At 38.8% G+C, this 16,255-nt stretch overlaps 1 protein-coding gene across 1 annotated transcript in view; it reads right to left on the minus strand.

Annotated features, from left to right (window-relative positions):
* cacna1ha (calcium channel, voltage-dependent, T type, alpha 1H subunit a) overlaps positions 1 to 16,255 on the minus strand; it is a 126,905-nt gene that overhangs the window by 55,762 nt on the left and 54,888 nt on the right. The window contains exons 3-7 of the mRNA XM_038696460.1: positions 14,369 to 14,480; positions 13,401 to 13,534; positions 11,498 to 11,595; positions 3,464 to 3,623; positions 804 to 1,128 (exon numbers count right to left, since the gene is read on the minus strand). Coding sequence (XP_038552388.1) covers positions 804 to 1,128; positions 3,464 to 3,623; positions 11,498 to 11,595; positions 13,401 to 13,534; positions 14,369 to 14,480 — 829 coding nt within the window. The remainder of the gene's footprint in view (positions 1 to 803; positions 1,129 to 3,463; positions 3,624 to 11,497; positions 11,596 to 13,400; positions 13,535 to 14,368; positions 14,481 to 16,255) is intronic.

A 16,255-nucleotide genomic window follows, 5' to 3' on the forward strand; every position in this document is an offset into this window, starting at 1 on the left:
AAAGACCATGATAGGGAAAAGCGTGTCACAGCTCCTGGGGGAGCTGGAATCAGCAAGAGGAATAAAGACAAATACATTACATACAACCAGTGAGTGAAGAGGAAGTGGCTTTCAGGTCAAGACGCATGCCCTCTGATGGCCTCATTGGGGGAGTTTCTTAAAGCATGACACACGTTAAAAAATGCCAATTTTGTGTTGTTTTTGACTGATGACTTTTGAATTATTTTTGTATGTAACTAATAGAATTTTAACTGTTTTGCCATATGTGACCGGCTCAAGTCCTTCACTTTTAAACAGCTAATGCATGCAATAGCAGCTAGTGTTTAGACTCCTACATAGCACAATCTCTTTGATAGCTTGGGTTTTTAAAAACTCATCTTGCTTCCTACAAATGGGGCTTCCCCAAACCATGCAATTCTGCTAAAAACAAGGGTCACATATTCTGTATTTGACTTAACTCAATTTGTATAACTTTCTGTATGAATGTTACCAAATGTAGCTCACTTAAAAAAAAGTCAGCCGAGCTATAGCGTCTTTGCTGATATAATGACGAATTTAAACACCCCCTGAAGATCTTGTTTTGCTGACCTCCAACTTTTCACCTAGCTTCAGTTATGTCCAAGTTTACTCCAGGACCCTCTGACATCACTGTTGGGTGTGGTTATAGGTGCAATAGAGCGCAAATCAACTTAAACCAAAATCTACAAAATCTTATAAAGATGATACATTCTGAACACCCTGGAGCAACATGGAGAGCATGTTTTTCCTTCCACATCCATATCTGCACATTCATCCCTTCTTACCTGGAATATGGCTATCCACGCGTAGCCAATATTGTCAAAGTTGACAGCTCCCTTGTGAGGGTTGAAGTCCCCGGGGCGACACACATTATAGTACTGGTTCCAGTTAACACAGCCATTAACACTGGCCCCGCCCAACGCAGGGGAAGATCCAATCAGAGCTGAAGTTTGGTGGGAAGCAGCCAATGAGCACTCTGCCCCACCCTCAGTGTAGGCCGGCACATCGTGGCAGCGCAGCATCCCGTTCTCGCGGGGAGCCGAGCAGATAAATGGGCTGTCTTCACCTTCCTCAGACATGTAGTAAGAACTTATGGACAAGTTGTACATTCTGGTTGGACAAAGAATAACAAAAACAAATGGATATGTTGTTACAATACATTAATTATTTATGTGCTTAGCTTTTAAATATCTCTCAAGCCCTTTTCTTTTTTTGCTGCTTGTTTTTTATGGAAAGTCAGTAATAGGATACATTAGCAATATATTAATAACTGACTGATCCATTGTGATGAATGAACTAGTTTCACATAATAAGAAAATCAAATATACAGAATACATGTGACTAGAAGCAGCAAAGTGATTTCATCTAAATCATACAAATTTGTAATAATTCAGAGATGGGTTAGTCATTGTCTTAATGTTTAGCAGTACTTTTACAGAAAAGAGAAATACACAAATTCTCCCCAGGACCTTGACTGTGACAGATAAAAAACATTTTGCTTTCCAAGAAAATTAAAAAACATTGCTTGCATTTCTTGCACTGAGAAAACATATTGTGCCATTCACCAAAAAGCAGGATCAGATAATCCCTTGTATTATTTGCGTTGATTTCCAAAATGGAAACCTGGATTAGATGTTAGCAAAGAGTGTAACTAATAAGAGTGGATAGATCAGTGATCTTATTAAATAGGCACACATGATGTTATCTTTGAATTTGTCACAAAACACATCCAGCAATAACAACCAACTACTACACTATTTTCACAATCCATCTACACTGTGTGTTCTCTTCTTCCACAACATCTCAATCTGTGATTTCTACTCCAATCATAAATCCTCCGAACAACTGACTAATGGGGTAGATGAACCTTATGTCTTATAAGTAACTCAAAAACCAAAATACAGCTGCAAACAATAATGCAGAGTATGTTAAAGACTACTGTAATGTCCATTTCTTTTCAATGAAGACACATTGTTATGATGAACAGCTAGCTAGTGCTAGTCATTTATTTTCCGCCTCATGATAACATAAAGTAAGAGTTCCTCTCTCTGAGTTAACACAGTAAATTATCACAGTGCTACCTTGTGGCTAGATGAAATCTATTGCCAGTACAGAAAATAATTTTGTTTGTTGAAAGATGTCCAGCAGCAGCATTAATATAACGCAACAAAAAAAGGCATATCATGGGAAACATCTGAGAGGCAGAAAAAAATCTATGATTTCCAGAAAACTAACTGGAGAAAGAGCTAATGCATGGGACTACACACACATGCACATGCTACATCACTATCACATAGGATGGTCTGAATTCATATTGTTCTGGGGGTCAGACTATCATTTGATCTGTGAGAGCAAGCACAGCAGCCTTGGCTATGAAATATTAAGCTGCTGTTCTCTTTCTGTCTCTTGCACAAAAAAAGGATTAAGCGACATTAACTCTGGTACATATTTGTACAATTATATCAAAAACAGAATTAGTTCAGGGGTGTCCAAATGACATTTTTTGGCTTCCTGAGGTTGTGGACACTGAGGCAGTTTTTCTTTCTGTTTTGCATAATTTCAATCCCTACGGCTAAATTGGTGACTCTGATCTTTTCTATGTCTGTGCATGTGTGCCTGTGCCTTGTTTGTCTTCTTTGGGAGATAGTGGTTGTTTGGCTGTTGCTCTTCTCTTACTGAACTGAGTGAACAATATTGAATGTTAGTGCTTTCTAAATGACCACATGGTGCGGGCAATGAGAAATTAAGGAATTTGTAGGTAGAGTTTAGGAAAAAGGGTGTTATGGTTTTGAAATTTTAGTTTAAAAGCCTGCTTATAGTGTTTAAGCAATGGAGAAAAACTGTAAGACACGAGAATCACATCATCTGCAAAGAAGAAAAGTTATATTTCTTCATGTAAGTTTTAGAACTTATGCACTGGACTGTTCTAATTAATAAGCACGTTAAAATGTGACAAAAATGTAATAACATAGGGCTGAGACTACAGCCTTATCTCATTCCACATCTACATTTATCTCTGTCTATCTCTTCCTCTCCTTGCTTCTCCCTGTATGTGTGTGAGGCCATACGGCGGTTTACATCCTGAGGGCGCTACGCAGTTTGTGTACTGTAACAAGTTATAATTTCTGTACTTTTTCTACAGGTAACAGCTGACTGTTACACGCTATGCCAACTCAACACAAACTCTAACAAGACAGAAGCAGAAAGAGAAAAGGGAAGACGGATGTAAAACAGAAGGAGAGTAGGAAAAGGGCAGAAAGAAAGAAAGAAAGTTCATGTTCGAGTTAAGTGAGCTGAGCATGTTAGAAAATTTCATGGGTGTATGCTGGAGGCAGTGCTGGTCACCATATGGATGTGGAGAACAGCACTTGCAAAGAAGTATGGAAAGTAGACTTTTTCTGGTTGGGGGAAATGCAAATAATTTATCACAAGCCAAATTCCTTACGTTCTGATGTCCTCTCCCAGGAAGCAGCGGTTGCGCAGCAGCCCCGCCCACAGCTGGACTCCCACAATGCCAAAGATGAAAAAGACAAAGAAGCAGAGAAGAAGCACATTTCCCAGCATGGGCAGTGTGTCCAACAGCAGGGTCACCAAGATCCGCATACCTACACAAAAGTTAAAGATGCCATCAGACATTATTTTCACTATGCTGTCTCACATGCACAGGCCTACACACACATTAAAAGTTCACATACATACACCCTGACAAGCTCTACTGATCTTGTGAGTTTGGAACCCACAACATCACCCCTACAGCCAATTTAATTACAAGTGATGACAATACTGATAGTGACAGTTTGACGTTTTTTCACGCTCTGGGATTTGAACTCACAGCTTTCCTGTGGCTAGTATTATCTAACCACTTGCGTTCAGAATCCATCTCCAGTTGTCAGATGTGTTCAGCGTCAGCAGAGTCAGGGATCTAGTCCCTGAGGTCCTCACAATGTGTCCTGTCCCCTTTCACATATATCGCAGCATTGTCACATTGACCACTCTTACAATATGGGAATTTCATAGAGTTACTGCTAATTTTGACAATGTCAATGCTATTTAAACTTAAATCTCTTTAAGTCTCTAAAATGTAATCTCCTGTTTGTGCTGTGCAGAAGAAAGGTCTCCGTGAATCAGTTATCATTCAGTGAGATAGGTGAAAAACATAAACAAACACTTTTGTTTGTTTTGCAGTTATGAACTGCCTGAACTGCAGTAAGCTAACCTGTGTTCTAATTAAATGTAGTGCCCGAAGCTAAATGTTACTACCTGTTATTGCACTTTCTCCATTTTGAATGAACCTTTTTGTCTAACTGCATGGTTAATGCTCTCAATACAGTATATTTGGGATTACAAAGACACGTGGAGAATAAAAGGTCAAAACTGGAAACAAAATGAATAACTTTTGAACATCCCCCTCTTGCTTACAAGTACAGATATTGCACTGACGGTGGTTTTTGATGTTGTTACTCTCTGAAGTACTAACTGTCACGGCTCAGAGGGAATGACTCATCAGCATTTAGCATACATCCTCTTTTTTGTGTTTATTCATGTGTGCTTCGGTGTATGCTCATTAGCCACATAGTTGCTGTCCAGAACACTATACTACACATAGTGGCACAGCATTAAATCTCCTAAAATAGGTTTTTGCTTAAGTTTTCACCATGTATAATATGGGAAAGCAAAATCAAGAATAAGCCCACTCTAAATCTATCCATCATTAATCAAACCATTCAGCCAGCAATCCATCCTTCCTTAATGATCTGACTGATCACATTTCAGCTGCAGATCTAGAGTGGCATGTGCTATGTTGTATTTTGTCTTTTACTTTGAACATATCTGATTTATTTTATATCTGTCAACTTGCTATTGTCTTTTGCTGTTCCTGTTTCTCACAAAATACTCTAGAGTCACTAGAGTTTTGTTGTCTACTTGGGTGCATACAGCACGTGTAAATGTAGCTACACGTGCACACATTGAGTAAACAGTACAAAGATGCCTTACTATAGAAGCATCTGTGTGCAGTGAAATCTGCTCTGCAAACCCAAACATTTCACAGCACTGGCATCCCCTAAGCAGAATATTAATGGTTTCTCCTTACACCATTTTGGGTCAGCAGGGAAGGTTAAATTAAACTAATGCATTCGAATGGCAGAGTGGCAGATTCGATGAAAGCATTTGAAAGAGGGAAGGGCCATCTATCCAGTATGTCATACCACTGGGAAAATTACGTTTCCAAAAGCTTGAAAAATATATAGACTTTCATATTACCAGACAAAAGACATTGAACTAGTAACTGTGTGTAATATTGTTGATTGGAGACAAAGATGATATTTCAATTACTGGAAGATAGACCATAATCTATGATCAGATCTTTTAATAAAGTCAAACAATTGAGTAATTGAATATGTTAATGTGAAATATTACTGGTAGACATACAACCGACAATGATGAACACATTTCTTTCCACTGTCTTTTTACAACCACACTGACCAGGAATTTAATACAGTTATAGGAAAATATATGCAATGGACAAGTGTGATGGTATCTGTGAATAAGCAGAAAATAATAAGAATAACAAGAGTAAGAATAACACATAAAGGGATTTTATGAAAAAAATAAATACTTAGCATTAGCTAAATACTTAGCATTAGCTAGGTTATATTGCCCTTTATCAGCTGAAAATTCATGCAGGGTCAATGGGGAGAATTGTTATTATTCGATATTTATAAAACATATTGTTACAGTACTTAAGAATCTACCAGGAAACTATGACAAACCCACTAAACAGACTATGCAACTATACCACGTCTACGGTTTAACACTATGGATCTGATACCAATACCACCGGCTAAGGGTGATGTGGAAGAATCCAAGTTCGGTCAGAAACGTGTTTTCATAGAGTCTGTGAAAGTGGAGGCAAATTATTCTAAATATATTTTATACATTATTCTCTTTTGATCTATTGGTATCTGTCCTTTCCAAATTGAGTGAATGTGTTAGATAAGTTTCTAGCTTGTGCTCTCATTACTGTGCATATAGAGAGCTGTTGTGAACTTCTGGGCGCTGTTTCAGAAGTAATAAAAATGTATTAAAAATCGGACTGACATTTATAACTACGCTTATAACAAAAAATCCAGCCTTGCAACAGATCCTTCATATGTTACGATAAGTGCAGTAGATTAAGAAGAAAAAAAAACAACATCTAATACTGTTGTTGCAATATTCATTGAATTTTGGCCATTCCTTTCCAATAAGCCCTTGACGAACACAGACTATATGTCACGATTCAACAGAAGAGGCGAGTCCATGAGTGAGTTGAGGTGTAGCAGCTAGCTCAGACATGTCTGTAATAACAGCAACACAGAAAAGTGTTTACACAAGAACTTTTAGACGGCTAGGAAGTTGAAAAAATGCATGAACTGAAAAATGTTTAATTAAAATGGTTTATTCATATTTAAAGCAGTATTCCTCATTTCCGCACATCTGTTTCAACAATTTAGTTTTTATCTTGTTGACGCGCCAAACAGATGGTGTTCTGATATGTTTAACATCTAACAGCCATTTTCACTAAGATACCAACTCACTATGTGCCATTTCACTTGAATGAACCTCCCACCTGTTTTCAGCTCTCCTCCAACCTCTGCACAGAGTGCTTGCTATCAAAACACACACAGATGGGCAAAGTGAATTTCAAGGTCAGAAAAATACCAAACTGTCAGAGCGCTTGCGCTGGTCGTTGTTCCGCCACGGAAATAGGATACTTTTCATCTACTTACGCAGAACTAAAAACTGAGAGATTGAGTGACAGGAGAAAGGTTAGGACGGCAAGTAGGGAAAGAAAAACTTTAGCCATGCTATTAGCCTGGTTGGCTTGCACCCACAAACACTAATGCTGATCACAAACCAGAAGAAAAAGTGCAGTCTAAAAGAGACAAAAAAAGAGAGAAGACAAATAAAGGAAGTGAGCTGGTGTTAAACACCTTGAGGGTGTCTTTTATTGTGCGTACCTGTGAGTATATGAGTCTGTGGGCTTTGGGGCATGTTTGTGTTTGTCTGTATCTACACTGACCTTGAGTTTCCAGCCCCAAGATATACCTCTCATTGTCACCCTCATTGCAATTCTCTTTACTCTCTATCCACCTCCCTGTTTCTGACCCTTCAGGAAGCAACTGAAAACTTGTTACAATAAGATAAGTTTTACTTCACCTTGTCCATGGCTGTAAAGAATGTTGTTCGCTCCTGTTAGCTTAACGATAAAGTTAATCTTACATTTTCAGTCCTCACAGAGGTACAACAACACAGCAAATATATGTGTGTCACTGTGTGTGAGACTGTTCGGGGTGATAGCTTGAGAGAAACAGACAACCTGCCATGCTTTATGATTGTGTTGGGTTATTTGCAGTGCCCAGAGGACCCACATACACACAAAAAACTGAAACACACACTTGCACAAACATGTAACGTCATCACATACAGGAGAGTCTTAGGTCAACCTGTGTCACATACTAACAACTAGCTTATTCTGGGAAAGTGGAGTCGTCACACACACACACACACACACACACACACAGTCTTTTAGCTTGCTGCAGCCAGACAGTAAGCAGACATTACATTACCTTGATGACATACTTAGTCAATGCAGTACAAATATACCTCCAATATTCCAAGAATACTCCCTTGGATTCTCCAATGGTATAAGCAGGGATGGGCAGTATTTATGATACATGTATTCAAAATACACATTTAAAATACAAAAATAGGATTTTGTAATTTGTATTTGATATGTTTGATGAAAATAGCTTCATATTTTGTATCAAAATACTTTTGAAAACTATGCCTTTTCATTGTCATTAATAACGTTGTGCTGCAACACCGTCAACCCATCTACCACTGTTTGTTAAAGCTCAGGATGATGCAATGGAGGCCGTCATTACAAATCACCAAGTAACCAAATGAGGATACAATTATGAGTCATTGCAAACTGTTAGTTGAACATTAAAGAGATGGTTACTTTAAAACTAACCTTCATCTGGATGATCAAAGGGATACGTGAATATCTGATCTGTTGATTGGTTACATGTCAGATTTATCGCATGACTCATTAAGCAGAGAAAAGCTGTTGCCCTCAAACGTTGTCCACTTAATCAACTGAGTCAGAGTTACGGTAAAGGGATAGGCTAGATCAATAGAAGATAGAAGCTCTGAGAAGTGATTTTATAGTACCTTGGAAAAGTACTTGTATTTTGTAGTTTATACACTTAAAATATGGGTATTTGGTATCTTATTATCTTATTTTAAAATATATTTTGATATATCTTTGCCTATGCCTGGTTTTAAATATATATTTTTAATAAATGGTGTTTTATGATCAAATCTGTCTAACCAGTTGACATCTGAAACAGCTGTGCACAACAAGAAAGAAACATGTTTAAAACCCATAAACCTGTTTAAGAGAGATGTATTGAACAAAATGGCCCCTGACACTGGACGCCTGAACCTGAAAAACAGCTTGGCCGCTTGCCTAATGTATGCTGGTTAATAATCTTGTAAGTTGTTATGACACCATTGTCTAGTGATCCTCTTTAGCTGTAGATTCATGGCCACTTCTGTCACAGAGCTTTTAGGAAAATGACAAACTATGTGCAAGTTCTCACTCAGCACTGGCACAGTACAACCTCTGGAAGTGAGATTAAAGGAAACACCAAGTCCTGGATCATCGGTCAACTTACCGTTAAGTACCTTTTTTTTTGTTTTTCATTTTCCCAGCAAAATTGTTGAATGATGGTTGCTAACACACAGGACATCACAGTGGTCTTACACGAAATGCATATACCTCCGTGTGTCACATTCTGCCTGTTGGCTATGTTTAAGTTTAGCACTCTGTGAGTTTTGGTTTTTTGGTCAGTTGAGTATCTGATATTTAGTCTGTTGTGTTTTGGGGTTCTGTCCTGTCTGTTGTCCTGTGTCCAGTCTGTTAGTGTTAATTGTGAGCTCTACCTTTTTGTTTTCCGTTTGGTTATTATCATTCTGTGTTAATCTGCTTTTGTTCTGTTATCCTAGTCTGTTGTCTGAGTTTGTCTGTGTTGTCCTGTTATCTTGTCTCCCTTATCCACTCCACTTTTGTTGCTAACGCCTTGCGTTTAGACTCCCTGTTGCTGTTCTGTTAGTTTAAACTTACTTTATAATTTGCTACCTGATGTTATTATTTATCTGTCAGCTGGTGTTTAGGTATTTTCTACTTATTTCTGTTCCATGTTTAGTGTTGTCCTGTTTCCTGGTTGGTCCTGTCTCTGTTCCCTACCCCGTTCGGTGTAACAGTTGGTTTTGTTCCTGATCTTGTGTTCTCTGTTTAGCCTTGTTTATTCCATTGTTCATTTGCATGTTCAGTTTTGCTCATTTGTACCTGTCTGTCTTGTATCTTAGGTTTAGCACTGCATTTTAGTTCTGTGTCTTATTAAAGTCTCTCCTCGTTCTGTGTTTGCATTATTTCGGCTTTGTCTGCTCTGCATTCTGTTTAATCCTAGCTTCAGTCTGTTTTCCCTGTTGGTTGTAGTTTATTTGTGATCTGTCTCCTTGTGTCTGGATTAGTTTATTATTTATATTATTCTGATCTGTTACGTCTTATTTTGATAACGTCTGTGTTTGGTCTTCAGTAAACTCTAGTCAGAGTCACCCTCACAGCCAAATCGAGCTCCCTAACCCGTGTAGGGTATGGACAACTTTCGGACAAACTACCCTCTCCCCCCAGCGTAAATAGGATCTGAAGTTACCGCTGTAGCTTAGGCCTACTCACTGCTATAATACGTGTATCAAATAAACAACAGTTGTATTAAGAATCAGGATAGATGTTGAGGAAAAGTGTGTTGTCCCAAACGGAACTGAAAGCAATTGTCATTAATTTCATGTCTGTATTTGTGTTGAATATTTCTTTAAGAACGTGACATCACAAAAAATAAATACTCTATTCTTTAATGAAAAGATTGATATTCATTGTAAAGTAAAGCTTAGGCTATATATTTAAACCTCTATATCTTATATGAAAAATATTGCATTCACAAATGCAACATTTCAATATAAATCAAATATTATATAGAAGCATTATATAGTCTGAAGAATTTAAAACAGTTGTATAAAGACTATTTCTCTTTAATGTCTTTGTTGCTTGTTACGTGATCCCCCTGTGTATCTATTTATGCCATGTTCCATTCTGTCCTTTAATGTAAGCTATTTTGTGTTGGCTGAAGATTTTCGCATGAGATGAATACGATTGAATAAAAACAACAGTTTTATTGTCTATCAGACTAGAGTCTTTTTTAATTAAACACAATATAACATTCGGGTACGTTGTTAACCTGTGAATGGTGATATGAAATATTAGTGTAGTTTCGGAATTAAAAAATCCTACATGTTAAGTCACGCGGAACTTGCATGTGAAAGAAAGGTCCCCCATCGTGCAGCAAAGGGTGTTACACACCTACAACAAGCCAGCATCGGTGCTCACTCTGCATTTGAGGGTTTAACAACCCACAACCACTCCGCCCTCATTGGTTTCGGATGGCACTCAATGTGGCGGACCCTCCACATGAACATGCAAACGGAGTGGAAGTAGGTAGGGAGAGGGAGTAGCAAGCAGTTTCGGAAAGGCCCTCTCTGTTTTCCCCTGCTGTCTCTCTGCCTGTCTGTCTCATTAGTCCTGATCCCTGTCACCTGTGTTGCTCCCGCCTGCTCGTTAGTCCCTGGTGTATAAATGTTTGGTGTTTCTGTTCAGTCCCTGTCTGGTCATTGTAGTGTGAATACACCTGTACCTCTGCTGCTTGGGCCGTTGGATTTTAGGATTCCTCAACTGCCTGTAAGCCTGATATCCTGCTTTTGTTTGCATTAATATCCCTGAATTGCATTTCTGCTCCTGTGTCTTGCATTTGGGCTCTCACCTGCTTTTCGCTCACCTCAAATCATGACACCGTGGACTATGACCTGGATGACTAGGAATCTACACAGATACCTAAGTTGAACTGCCTGTGATGTGTGTATATTACAGTATGATACTGGCAGTATTGGGAAAGAAAGATGTGCACCCTGTACCAAATAATTATGTAAAGTTGCTCAAGACAAATAATAAAAACAAATCAAAATAAATATATTCTTGTTCATCATGTTTAGTATAAAAAATCTTAACTTTTCATGACTAAAAGGTCGTTCTACTCTGGGCAATAACGCAACATATTCCTTTTGCTCATTTTATTACCTCCTTTTCAAACATTGTCATGGACATATTTCTTTCCTACCAGTTGAATTCATGCATAAGTGGCTAGAATACAACCCATGAAAACTTTGGGTAGCAATTTCAGTGGCCTACTGTTGTGTGATAGCATTGAGCAAAAGAGCGAATGATCGCACGTGGATAAATTGTGCTCATTGCTTATTAAGGAACATTCAGGACCCTTCCCAAAGAAGTATCCTTGCAAAGGCTCAAACACGGACTTACTTGGTACTCTGTTGATGGCCCGAAGTGGCCTAAGTACTCGGACGGTACGGATGGCAGACAGACTTGCATTATGGCCATCCAGAGAATACTCCATCACCCTGAGCACAGAGAGAAAGGCAGGGAAAGAGTGTTTTACTTTCTTGTCCTACATTTTACAAAAATGCATTTGTGCCCACAGATACAGTATATCTACACAAAGCGACAACAAGAAAACTGAGAAACCTAAAATATAACAATGATTATAATAGTACATACCCACATAATTACTATACATATGACATTTAATCACAGTCAGAGTCAGAAGCCTCTGAATAGTCTATATAGCAGCACCCAAACATCATAAAAGTCACACACAGGCAGAGAGAGACTTGGTCTTAATTGTGTTAAGTTTCTTGTACTCTGCTCTGTGATTGTGCTGGCTGTGTGAGGAGTGTGTGTGGTAATACTGGTTCGGCCCTTGGAGCGTGGGAGTAGCTAAAGGAATGTCTGCTACTGATTGGGTCCTGCCCTTGCCTCAACCTACAGTTTATAGTAGCCCCAGCCTTTAATCTGGCTGTGCAGCTGTCTCAAAACTATTAACTAACTAAGTATTGGTTGCTGATAAGTGCATTTTGAGACTGCTCACCTTGGTAAAGATTGTACTGAAAATCTCTTATCTCAGATGTAGTAGAGGTTTTCTTTGTACATCCCTCCTGTGTTTGCTTATTTCCATTAAGTTCAGTTTCCAACTCAAAACTAGAGGCATTTGTTTGCTGTCACCCTGAAGGTAAAAGCTTCTTGTATTCATTTACAATAAAGACCAACACAAGGCCAATGAAACTGTTGCAGGCTGGGCCAAGTCCCACCTTATCCTGCACAGTCTCCTCTCCTCAATCTAAACTGCATTTCACTGCGTTAACTGGTTTTGAGATGCTAACCTGTGTTATATCTAATTTCTCTCACTTACGAAACATTGGTTATATTCAAAATCTCCAGTTCCATTTTGGTCTGTAAACTGAGGGACTTCGGCTGCTTTCTCCCTCTCACCGCCTGAGGGGATTTTGGGGCCGTACCCTGCTTTGGGACAAAACAGTGTTTAGCCCAGGCAGACTGTTTTGGGAATGACGTCATGGAGAGGTACGACTACTTGGTAGAGAAACTCAGAGCGCTGCGTCTCGGGAAGTTCTATCAGTGTTAGCCATAGATGACGTTGTGCAACCACTGTCTTGCCCATGCTTTACCCTGGTATGGTGAGCTTGCAGCGATATATGTTCTCCAGTTGAGAGGTGGAGAATCTGCACTGTCTGCTGGGGAGTGTGGGCTTACTGCTAGCCGAGTTGGGCTTAAGCGCCAGGCAAGCGTCTCGCCCATAGGACCCTCCTATCTCTCTCTAGTAAAGACAGGAATCTCTGTAGGTGTGTGTTTGTATTTTGATTATGTTGAGAACCGTACATCCAATCGACCTCACACGTGGCTGTGTGTGTTGCTGAGGCCCCAAGGGAGTACAGTGTCACATTTGGTGGAACAATGTGAGGGCGGGGTTATGGTTTTAAGGAACCCTGAATATCTAGCAGTATCGCCACCATTGTCATGTTGTTTCTGTGTTATTAATGCTGTATTACTAATGCTTTAGGTGTGACAAATGTGAGATGCACATTTCTAAAAAGCACAGGGAGGTTTCACACACTGGTTTTGATAATGATTATGAGGACTAACACATCCACATATACATAAACACACCTGCATCCACAATCATGTGCACCTGTATCATACATATTTGCCATGTGTCTGCCATAGGCACACCTAAATTTCGCACGTAAGTTATGTTATTTTATTCTAAACAGGCTTCTATTGTCTAGCTGCAGATGGCAGAGAAAATTGAGCAATTTGCGGACATGAGCAAAAAGCATTGTGGGATACAAACCCTGCCATGACGATAACAAAGTCAAGCTGGTTCCACTTGTCACCAAGGTAACAATTGGGGCCGAATATTCCCAGGGCCACCATCTTGATGACCATTTCCACAGCAAAGAAAGCAAAGATACAGTCGTCCAATACCTGAAGAAACATGATGGGAAAAACAACATACAGATAGAAATAATGTTTAACACTGACAACAATAACATAATATAGAAATTGACAAAAAGGTCAGGTCTTTTTAAATTTTACTCATCGATACAGAGTCACATTTTGAAAGAAGCTGTGCCAATGGAGGTTAACTGGAAAGAAAGTCTTGTCTCCATTAGTTAGTTTCATCCCAGGAGGGAATCACTCTGGCTTAGCTTGGTGATGGCTGTTTCTCAATTAATTAGACATCTACCACAGCAAAAAAACAAATAAAAAACATCTGTATTTGAACATAATGAGCACATCTCAGTGTGCCAAGAATCAACAAATGAGACAAGAAAAAAAACCTTTTTTACCAATTGGATTTATTCATTGTTGTTATATTCTAATCACTTAACAACTAGAATATCAAAGCAATCCCTGGTGTAAAAGAAACCCTTTATTTACAATTAATTAGCATTAGTCTTTTATGTCTCTTATATTTGGCCCTATGAGTAAAATTGCCTTTGAATTTTTCACATTAGACAGTAAAACACTGATGTAGGTCAGTTAAAATAAGTAAAAATCAAAACATGGCACATGAATTTACAGTAAGAGGTGCTTATGTTGAAGAAGCTCCAACATGTCACCAAGGTATAGTAAGCAAACCCATGTTGCGTGTGGCCCGACACAGTTCTCTAGCCTTCTTTAAATCTACCGTTAGAGAAAGTACTGAGGGAAATAGTGTAAATGTCAGTCATATGTTTTCATGGAGAGGAAGCACACAAAAATTGCCATGTAAGATAATGTGCACAGTTTTAAGGGCGGGGTTACAGTTACACTAACCTGTAGGATGCGGCACCACTCTGACTGGCAGGTGACGTCTTCACATGGCTGGAACATCCCCAGAGTCACACAGTTGAGCAGGATCACCAGCATGGATACGTGCTCGAACCATGTGCAGGAAGAGGTTAAGGCCAAGACACATAGTATAACAACACAGAGTGTAGGATTACAAAGCAACTTGCTGAATACATAGTAGTGTTCATACCAGCGGAGATATGTGCTTCACAGGATAACTAAAACAATCACATGCAGTTGAAAATGCAATAAAATGTTTTCTGTCTGCTTTAAAACTATGAGGAGACTCAGATGATTTTATATGTTGCATCATCAAAGCTGGGGGCAGCCTTTTCTGTAACATTGCTGACCACAGGTGCCTCCTGGGCAGACAGGAACAGGTGCAAACCACACGCACGAGCAACATGGTCCAAACAGGCCTGTTGACCTGTTCCAGAGTGAGACAAGCAATCATGCTTGCAGAAGGGGAGCTGGCCCAGTTACTCAGAGAGTTGACACCGGGAACAGAATGCTTAAAGGCCTAAAGAGTCCTTAAATGCGTCTGTGACACGGTTTTGACAATAACACAAATAATTAGAGCCCCAGTCCATAAAAAACAATGATATAATGTGATGTATAAGATTCTAAAATATATGAGCATAGGAAACACTAATATCTCAGAAAAGAAATCAACCATGATCCAGCATAAGAGCATGTGAGCAAACAAACACCCCACCAACACACTGAAACTGGATGCCAATAGGAAGTTTTGTGTGAGCCTAATGCACATAATGGGTCTAATGATGACCCAGAGGGCCTAGCTGTTGTCTGTTAATCTGCTTTGAGCCCTTTTCATGATTTCACAAATAAACATTTTAATGGGTCCATGTCTACTGTACATCCTGTTGCATAATTTACTAATATTGATCAATGACAGAATGTAAAGAAAAGATCTCAGGGATTTGAATTTTATAATTCTACTCATTTGTTGCAATTGATTTCAATATCTGAAAACAGACAGTGACAGTAAGAATTCATGTGAATCTTTGGTGTGTTTTGTGAAAACCTCTGAGTCGTATTCCACTTCTGACCTGACTAAAATAGCACTTTTGTTGATTTACTTTTACTTTATCCTTTCTTTATCCTTTTTTAACTACCATTGAGATTATCTATTTAGGGCAAAGAAGTAAGTTACAGAGGGCATTATCAACAGAGGATATTATTTCTTTCTTTCCCTTATCTCAGTTTATTTTCTGTTCACATCGTAAGGGCTCCAAATATGATACATCTATAAGAAATGGAGTCTTAGCAATGCAACCACATTGGTGCCTCTCTAGATAGACATGCATTTGATTGGAATATCTTCTGTCTGGGATTGTTTATGAATTCCACTGACATCGTTTGAGTGCAGCAACATGGATGGCAACTTAAATTACACTCTTGTTTCAGTCAACTAAATCAAAGATGACAAATCTGAAAAGCCTAAGTCAGCTTCAAATCCTAACTTTCATCTTATTCGATTGTTTTTCTTTTCATCAAAACAGATACAAATCTGGTAGAGAAGCCCTGTACAGCCATGTACAATAAAGAGATACTCATCATGAGAACTAACATGGACGAACACATTAAATAGATCAGTGTAGATGCACTCTTACTGATAACAAACTCATAAATCCATTGTAGGAGTGCTGACAACATGCTAATGCGATTCCATAAATCAAATCAGTCTATAAAAACTAATAAGTTAGCTAATAAAAATGTATATAGACAGCATACCACAGTGCTTCTGCAGCTGGAGTATGAGGGGAAATGAAAAATAAATAATAGACAAACGGTAATCAAAAAGTACAAAGACAGCATGAGTGAGAGACAGACACAGGAGGAGGGAAAATG

Source organism: Micropterus salmoides, unplaced genomic scaffold (genome assembly GCF_014851395.1).
Source record: "Micropterus salmoides isolate LMB-PRFRI ecotype aquatic unplaced genomic scaffold, ASM1485139v1 Ms_hic_scaffold_10, whole genome shotgun sequence".
NCBI lineage: Eukaryota > Metazoa > Chordata > Actinopteri > Centrarchiformes > Centrarchidae > Micropterus > Micropterus salmoides.